The sequence below is a fragment of the Nannospalax galili genome, unplaced genomic scaffold, assembly GCF_000622305.1.
Source record: "Nannospalax galili isolate Female #2095 unplaced genomic scaffold, S.galili_v1.0 scaffold924, whole genome shotgun sequence".
Taxonomy (NCBI): Eukaryota; Metazoa; Chordata; class Mammalia; order Rodentia; family Spalacidae; genus Nannospalax; species Nannospalax galili.
The window spans coordinates 4338-13436 of NW_008350467.1; the positions used below are offsets into that span (position 1 = coordinate 4338).

General features: G+C 41.7%; 1 protein-coding gene across 1 annotated transcript; it reads left to right on the forward strand.

Annotated features, from left to right (window-relative positions):
* Positions 1 to 1049: 1049 nt before the first annotated feature.
* Ash2l (ASH2 like, histone lysine methyltransferase complex subunit) lies at positions 1050 to 7978 on the forward strand (the record flags this gene model as incomplete). The annotated part of the gene is given in 6 exon segments (XM_008847752.2): positions 1050 to 1217; positions 1491 to 1684; positions 4286 to 4378; positions 5605 to 5703; positions 7118 to 7177; positions 7276 to 7978. Coding segments are annotated over 6 exon segments (722 nt in total), but the record flags the coding sequence as incomplete, so codon positions are not given.
* Positions 7979 to 9099: the final 1121 nt, after the last annotated feature.

A 9099-nucleotide genomic window follows, 5' to 3' on the forward strand; every position in this document is an offset into this window, starting at 1 on the left:
ACTACTTTGGTAGCATGACTAAGGTGCTCCCTTCTAGGTTTATCCACTGTAAAGTTCCCCTTTGTCTCTATGTTTCTGTGAGTGGGTAAGCTCACTATTTACTGTTCTATTAACATTTCCACTCCAACATTTTACAATGTGAGTTAGATTCTAGTCCGGGGAGAAAAAAAAAGTGTTATTTGGTAATTGGCTTAATTTGAAGATGGTCTGTAGATCATAGTACTGTCACCAAGATCTCAGTCTGGACTTCCTTTGCTCCATGGTCCTTATGATCTCCATGGAAAGAATTTAGATGAGGCATACGCATAGTGTAGAAAATGGGTAGAGATTATTGTGAAGGGGTGTACACATTCAAAGGGTAAATGTGGACAGTATCCAAAGGAACCATTGCTTTTATCTGTACTTCAAGCAGGCTTTATATAATTTCTAAAGTCTCTAGAACGGGCAGCTTTTCCTGAGGGATCTTTACCTGTCCAACTGATTTGACAGGCCTGTTTGGATTGACCCTTACAAGAGGGGACTATGGGATGTCTTGTTCTCTTTCAGAAAATCTCTTAAGATAGAAATGTTACAGGGTTTAGGACTTCTGGAACCAAGGTTAGATAAGTTATCTATGACATCTCCTCCTAGGGCCATTCTTCTAACTAGTAATTAGAGTCCTTGACTTTATGAGGATCCATCTTGTCCTCCAAGCCTACTAATATCTACCTGCCTACCTCTAACAGCATTATGTCATTGTTAATTTTCTGTTTATTTTTTTATATGACAGCTCATTGTTTTGCTAGCATGGGCTACAGGGATCCCACTTTAGCCTCTTAAGTATCAATTTTCTGGTTTTGATGATTGTTTTGTGGTTATAGATGGTAACATTGAGAGACTTAGACTATGCTGAACTAATATTCTAAATGCTTAATCTGTTAATGCATTCTCTCTCTCTCTCTCTCTCTCTCTCTCTCTCTCTCTCTCTCATCTTGCTGTCATATAAGGGACTCATGTCTCCAAGTGCCTCAAATAACCACTGGCCTCTGTTTGAATCTCCATCCCTCTAGCTCCTCAGTTAAAGATCTCTGATGATCGGCTGACTGTGGTCGGAGAGAAGGGCTACTCCATGGTACGGGCATCTCACGGGGTACGGAAAGGTGCCTGGTACTTTGAAATCACTGTGGATGAGATGCCACCAGATACTGCTGCCAGGCTGGGCTGGTCCCAGCCCTTAGGTAAGCTGGGGTAGATGTGGAATCACAGCACATAGAGAGATTTAGACCCATCTGGTCTGGTGTTTGAGATTACTTGATTTACTAGATAATGGTCATAAAATTAAGTTCCTGAACAATTAGCCAGTTTGGTATTCCTAGATACCGTGAGAAAGTTTGTAAGCCGTTTACAAAATTGGCAAAAAATGTGAAATGAAAAGAAGTACCTTTTTCCTTTAACAAGCCGTAGTTGACTTGTCGTCCTCTGACCTTCATGTGTCTTTTTTATTGGGACAGGTAACCTTCAGGCTCCCTTAGGTTATGATAAATTTAGCTATTCTTGGCGGAGCAAAAAGGGAACTAAGTTCCACCAGTCTATTGGCAAGCACTACTCATCTGGCTATGGGCAGGGGGACGTCCTAGGATTTTATATCAATCTTCCTGAAGACACAGAGACAGCCAAGTCACTGCCTGATACTTACAAAGATAAGGTGAGATTGTCCTCCTCCCAGGGCTTCCTGGCTTTGAAGAGCTCTGCAGCCAGTGCCTGTAGCTATGGCCTGTGTTCTTGTAATGGTGACCCACAGTATATGTTTTCCCTGTATTTTGTAATGAAGATTTTCAGACAAAAAAAATTGGAAGAATTTAGCCAGGCATGGTGATGCACACCTTTAGCTCCAGCACTTGGGAGGCAGAGGCAGGTGGATCTCTGTGAGTTCAAGGCCAGTCTGGTCTACATAGTTCCAGGTCAGCTGGGGTACAGGGAGACCCTGCCTCAAAAAGACCAAAAACAACCTGGAAGAATTTAAGGGTCAGTATTGGAATAGTCACCTAAATTCTACCATTAACATGTTATGCATCTATTCTTCCATCTTTTTTTATGTACCACTTGGAAATTGACAAACATCATTGTAATCCCTTTAACAGGTACATCAGGATGCCTATCATAACTGTTGTTCAACTTATTTTTTTCTTTTGATATAAATTTTATTTCGAATGAAACCCAAGTCTTCTATCAGATGCAGTATCTAAAAAAATGTTCCAAGGCTAAGTATGGTGGTTTCACCTCTTTAATCCCAGCCCTTGGGAAGCAGAGGCAAGTGGATCTCTATGAAGCCAGCTTGGTCTAAAAAAAAATCTTTAAAAAAAGCTCAGTATTTGTGATCAAATCTAGTGCCTTCTACATACTAGGGAAGCACCCTACCACATGCCTAATTCTATTTGTTTTTTAAAATACCTTTTTTTTTTTTTGAGGATTTATTTTTGTTGTTTTGTTTTTTTTTGGTCTTTCTGAGACAGGGTCTCCCTGTAGCCCCAGCTGTCCCAGAACTCACTATGTAGACCAGGCTGGCCTCGAACTCACAAAGATCCCCTGCCTCTGCTTCCCAAGTGCTGGGATTAAAGGCATGCGCCACCATGCCTGGCCCTATTTTTGTGAATTTTAACTTATGTGTAGATAGGAGCATGTAAAGTCTGATTTTTCAGATTTTTCTTTTTTGTTGTACAATCTTTGAGTACCCTCAAAGGCATATCCTCCCATGTTTAGAAAATATACTTTTTAGCCCTTATATGAGGTCACTTTGAATTAATTTTTTGCTTATAGTGTAGAAGTTGAGCTTTTTTTGTTCCTCATAGGAATGTCCATAATCTCTCACTTTATTAATTGCATCACACTGCTAATTTTTACTTCACATTCTGCCATCAAATGCATTTCTCATATGCCTGATTTTTCTGGAACTCTGAAGTCCTCACAGGATTTTGTTTGGTGGTTTTTTGAGACAGGGACTCACTTTCTAGGACCTAGTTGGCCTGTGTAGGAAATTTTTACTTTTTTTTGCTTTTTCATTTATATTATAAATATTTGGGAGTTTGGTTTTGGCTTTTTAAATTATTTGTTTTTATTTTATGTGTATGAGTGTTTTGTCTGCATGTAAGTGCACCACATGTGTGCACTGCCCACAGAGGCCAGAAGAGGGTGTTGGAACCCCTGGAACTGGAGTTAGGGATGGTTGTTGGCTGCCATGTGGGTACTAGGAACTGAACTCGGGTCCTCTGTAGCAGTGCTCTTAACTGCTAAGCTGTCTCTTCAGCTCCCTGAACATTTTTTTAAAGTAAATAATTTAATAGTACTATATCCATGTAACAGAATAACATGGAGCTGTTCAGAAGCCTCATGTGAAATGATCCTCACCCTCTGAGATAGCTTATCAGGGAAAGGCACTTACTGCCAAGCCTGATGAGCTGAGTTTAATTCCTGGGGACCCACATTGTGAAAGGAGAGAGCCAACTCCTATAAATTGTCCCCTTGGCATGCACATGTGCACGTTTGCTCCTCACACACAAATAATAGTAAAATGTAATTTAAATATTTTAAAAATGTGATCCCTGATATATATTGAGTGAATGGCTTGGAGTTTTTTGTTGTTCTGTTTTGTTTTGAGACAGGGTCTCCCTGTAGCCCCAGCTGGCCTAGAACTCACTATGTAGAACAGGGTGGCCTTGAACTCACAGAGATCTACCTGTATCTGTCTCCTCAGTGCTGAGATTAAAGGTGTGGGCCACCATGTCTGGCATGACTTGTTTCTTTGTGAGATTATCTAATGTCTATTTTTTTGCGAGTGTTTTAATTTTGGAGGCGCTGTGGCTAAGGGACTTGAGAGATTGTTCATTATATGTGCTTTTATAGCTTATGAATATTCTATACCATCTTTAATTATGTATGTGCTAAGGAATTAGTTTTTTTTTGAGGGGGGGGGATCTTTTTGAGACAGGGTCTCCCTGTAGTCCCAGCTGGCCTGGAATTCACTTATGTAGACCAGGCTGGCCTTGAACTCACAGAGATCCACCTGCCTCTGCCTCCCAAGTGCTGCGATTAAAGGCATGCGCCACCACGCCTGGCCTCAGTTACTGTTTTTTGTTTTTTTTTTTTAAGAAGCATTTAGTAGTTCAAACTCTGACAAAACTTGGTAACAAAGACTTGTGGCTTCTGTGGAGAATATAAGGACTGTGTGTTGTGTATGTCTGACTCTGTTCTCCATGATGATGTAGCTAACGCTTCACTGTATCTTTCTTTCTCTTACTGGATTTTCAAGGCTTTGATAAAGTTCAAGAGTTATTTGTATTTTGAGGAAAAAGACTTTGTGGATAAAGCAGAGAAGAGCCTAAAACAGACTCCCCACAGTGAGGTGAGTCATTCATAAAAATGTCAGCCTAATATGGCTTTGGAGATTGAAACTCCGTAATGATGAAAGTGAGGCAAATGAAGCCCAAGGAGACAGAATGGATTTCTGGATAACACTTCTCCCAACCGCAGAGCAAGCTCGAAGTCCTGTCTGCTGATTGAGTGGGTTCTCTGTGTCATTTTCAACTATGAGAGGCAAGATGGTGTTCTTCTTGAGACACCGTAGAGAAAAGGGTGTAGAGAGTGACCTGGTAAGGAACTGAGCAGTTTAAGAAGCAAGTTAGAGAGCTTTATTCGTTTTATTGGAGGAAATGTCAAGTACAGAGGAGACTCTGCTATGCAACCTGGAGATACCAGGGGCTAGAACTCCCCCTGGTCCCCTCTTCCCAGGAAGCATGACTACAGCCAAGGTCACAGCACATCTGAGTCAACCTCAAGGACCAGAAATCCAAGGAGAAAGAAAAGTAGGGAGGAATAAAGTTCTGAAAAGCCGTGTGGGTCAGGAATAGAAGTGTGGCAGATAAACTAGAGTTCTAAATGTTTTGGGGAGGGAGAAAAATATATATATGTATGAAATAGTCAAAAGTCTAAAGATGATATAGGCAAGAAAAAAAGTTCTTGCTGGAAAGAAGAGTCTTTTCCTGATACTTCGTATAAACACAGTATATTGAAAGCTGGGTAGCTAATCCCAGTGCTTAATGAGGTGGAAGCAGGAAGATCAGGGTTCAGGATTATCCGTAGCTACATAGTGAGTTGGAGGCCAGCCTAGACTACAGAAGACCCTTTCTCAATCCCTCTTCCAAATAAAGTGTAATCAGTATAGAACTCTTTAGTATATGTTACATGGGAATTCAGAAATAAGAAACCTGAAGCCAACTGAAATGATACATGTTTACATTAATTTTACTTGAAAAATGGAAAATATATAAATTTATCTTAAATTATTATACAAGAAATGTTCTCAGAATGAGACATTATCATTCTGATAGTAACACTTCCTTTTTGAGGCCGGGGTGTCACTCTGGCCCTGGCTGTCCTGGAACTTGCTATGTAGAAGTAGGCTGGCCTCGAACTCACAGAAAGCCACATGCTTTTGCCTCCTGAGAGCTGGGGTAAAGGTGTGTGCCACCTTACCTCGCTTAGTAGCACTAAGTGTTCTCCAACTGAAGTTTTTGGATTTTTTTTTTTTTTTTTCCAAATTTTGAAGTAAAACCTTGATCTTCGTTTCAGATAATATTCTATAAAAATGGTGTCAGTCAAGGTGTGGCTTACAAAGATATTTTTGAGGGAGTTTACTTTCCGGCCATCTCATTGTACAAGAGCTGTACGGTATGTACCCTGTGTTATATACCTGTGCATATAACTTGAAGTATGTAAATGGGTTGTGATGAGTCATTGAGTTCTAGAAAGAAATCTGAATAGCCTATGGGTGGCATGGAAATGTACTGCTACTATTACTGCTGGCCCCAAAGCATGTGGACGTTGTAGTAGTGTTTGCTTGGGCAAAAAGTACATAGTCAGTATGCACAGTACATCCCTTTGAGTGTACTACATAGTGTCATTGTTTAATGTGAAAGACACAAAGTATGTATAGGCATAAATCATCTTAGTGTCATGTTTGATGACCTGCCATCAATAACTTCTTTTTAAAAAATTTTTATTATATATACGAATGTTTTGTCTGCATGTATGTAAGTGCCTTCAGTGCCTGTGGAGGGCATAGGATCCCTTAGAACTGGAGTTAGGAGCTATTGTCAGCTGTCATGTGTGTGCTGGGAACCAAACCCAGGTCCTCTGCAAGAGCAGCCAGTGCTCTGAACCGCTGAGCCATCTCTTCAGCCCCAGAAACTATTGTTTGCTTTTTAAAAATTATGATCCATCATGAAGGGACTATCATTGGGGCCTGTCTAAAAAGGAAAAATTGGGGATGGAGAGATGGCTCAGTGCTTCAGAGCACTGACTGCTCTTGCAGAGGACATGGGTTCAAATCCCAGCACCCACATGGCAGCTACGCATCATCCTTAACTCCAGTTCCAGGGGAATCCAAAGCCCTTTTCTGACCTCGGAGGCAATGCACAACTTGGGTATACTCACATACATGCAGGCAAATACACTCATATACATAAAGTAAAAAATTATATATTTTTTTTTTTAAAAAAAAGGAAAAAATTAAGACATGGAGATATCCATGTATTAGTCTGTCATTATCTACCATTGAACAAAGGTAAGCAATCTTTAGATTTCTAAACAGAAATCAAGTAGAAGACTGTTTCTGATTTCTAATTGCTGATTGACATTAGGATGTTGATCACTTGTTTTGGGGTTGTTTTTGTTTTTTTTAGACAAAGTCTCCCTGTGACCCCAGCTGGCTAGAACTCTGTAGACCAGGCTGGACTCGATCTCACAGAGATCTGCCTGCCTTTGCTTCCTGAGTGCTGGGATTGCACACCTGGTGGTGTTGACCACTTTTAGCAATGTTAATATATATCTTGTTTGTTTTATTTATACCCTAATTATAATATCTACATTGTTTCTGTTTTAATTCAGGACTTTGCTATATAGTGTAGGCTGGCCTCAAACTCAGGATCCTCCTGCCTCTGGAGTGCTGGGATTATACATAGGTGTGTGCCACATTCCCAGTTCCTGTAGCTTCCTTTAAAGTGGAAATGTTGCCTATCAAGTAAAATTCTGTGTGTTTTCTTTTTCCAAATTTTCTGTATTTGCTTGAATTGAACTTACCCAGGTTTCCATCAACTTTGGACCGTCCTTCAAATACCCTCCGAAGGATCTCACCTACCACCCTGTGAGTAACATTAAAATTACTGTATGCATCCTTGATAGCTCTGTTACTCACTGTAGCTCTTACAATCACCCATTTTCCTGTTTTCATTCCTCCTGCAGATGAGTGACATGGGCTGGGGTGCTGTGGTGGAACACACGCTGGCTGATGTTTTATATCATGTGGAGACAGAAGTGGATGGGAGACGCAGTCCCCCCTGGGAGCCTTGACCAGTCCCCGGGCTTCAGACTTGGACTTTCTGTGGAATAATATTGGGGTCTTGGTTTCTGTTTTTTAACTATCAAATGTTCTCCCAAAGATGCTGCAGTAGACAGCCTCTAGGTTCATCAAGTTAAGAGTCCTGGTAGAACCGGACAGGTTCCCTGCCTTTCCGTATTCCTTCCCCATGTCCAGCAACCGCTCTTACCTTGTGTGCCATAAGACAGCTGCTCACCTTCAAGATCCCACAAACTCCCTGTGAAACTGGTGCTGTACCACATGCCTGCCATCTGGGAATTGTTACCTTACTGTATTTTTTAAAGAGATGAAAGTCTTGTCCAAGCAGATAGCTTATTTAAAGACGTCTGCTTCTGTGGCCATTGACTCCATCACACCTGATTTCTTGGAGGTGGTGAACCTGTTTCTGAGAGCAGCTGATAGCAGTGGTAGTGCATTCCAAACCCGTCTAATAAAGCTGTTTGCTTTTGAGGTGGAGCTTGGGGAATCTCTGAAGCTAGTAAGTCTCTAAGAATTGTAATTGTGAAGGAAACGTGTCTGCAGCTGTAACAGAATTAGAACTCTTCTACCATAAAACTTCTTTTCCAGTTTGGGTGGTGCTTGGCTCTTCTTCAGGTTGGACTCCTCTTAGTGACAGTGTCCGAAGTGTGGGCAGTATAAGAAGGGGAGTCGTTAGTGAACGAGGAAGGCAGGTTTCTGACATGTCTCAACCCGTCCTGTTCCCCATTTTCCCTGGGCAGATCAAGCACCTCCTTTATCCTATAAAAATTGGAATCAACTCTGTGAGTTTGAGGCCAGCCTGATCTACATAGTGAGTTCCAGGTCAGCTGGGGCTACAGGAAGACCCTGTCTCAAAAAGACCAAAAAACAAAAATTGGAATCAAAGGGGCAATGGCCTCCCTCTGGCTCTTCCTTCTAAACGTGGTGGTGATGTGTGCAGGTCGTTCTCCTGCCTGTCCTCTGGTGATTGTGGTGACTTTCAGAATCAGGAAAGTGAGACTGAACCTTCCTTTGAGATCCTTTAATGTCTTCCCTTGCTCTTTTTTTTTTAAATCTTTTTTTTTAATGTGTGTGAGTGCATTGCCTGCATGTGTGTAAGCACACCCATGTTGTGCAGTGCCCTCAGAGGTCAGTGGCCATGTGGGTGCTGGGAATTGAAATCTGGTCCTCTGCAAGAGCAGTCAGTGTTCTTATCCCTAAAGCCATCGCTCCAGCCCCACTCCCAACATCCCATCTCTTTTTTAATGCATCAGTCTTGTGGCGAATGCAAACCCCTAGGATTACCCAAAGTCTGCTGTGTGCATGTTCTACCTGAGCTGGGTGCTGTTGTCACAGTCGGCATAAGCCATGCTCTTGATTATCTTATTTTTGTTTCACTATTCAAGAGTTTTCCCTAGGCTCAAGTGAACATTATTTGACACACATGGCAATACTGAAAATACAGGTGTCTCCTACTGAACCACCCAGATTCCTTTTTTCCTTATCTTAGCAGGAAACCTAACAGTATGACTGCAGGCATGGTGCAGCCTGTGATCTCAGCACTTAGCAGGCAGAGGCACGTGGATATCATGAGTTCCAGGCCTGTGAGTGAGTGAAGCTAGCCAGAACCACATAGTGAAACAGTGTCTCAAAAAAAAAAAAAGAGGCCTGGCCTGGTGTGGTGGTGCACCTCTTTAATCCCAGCACTTGGGAGACAGAGGTAGGTGGAT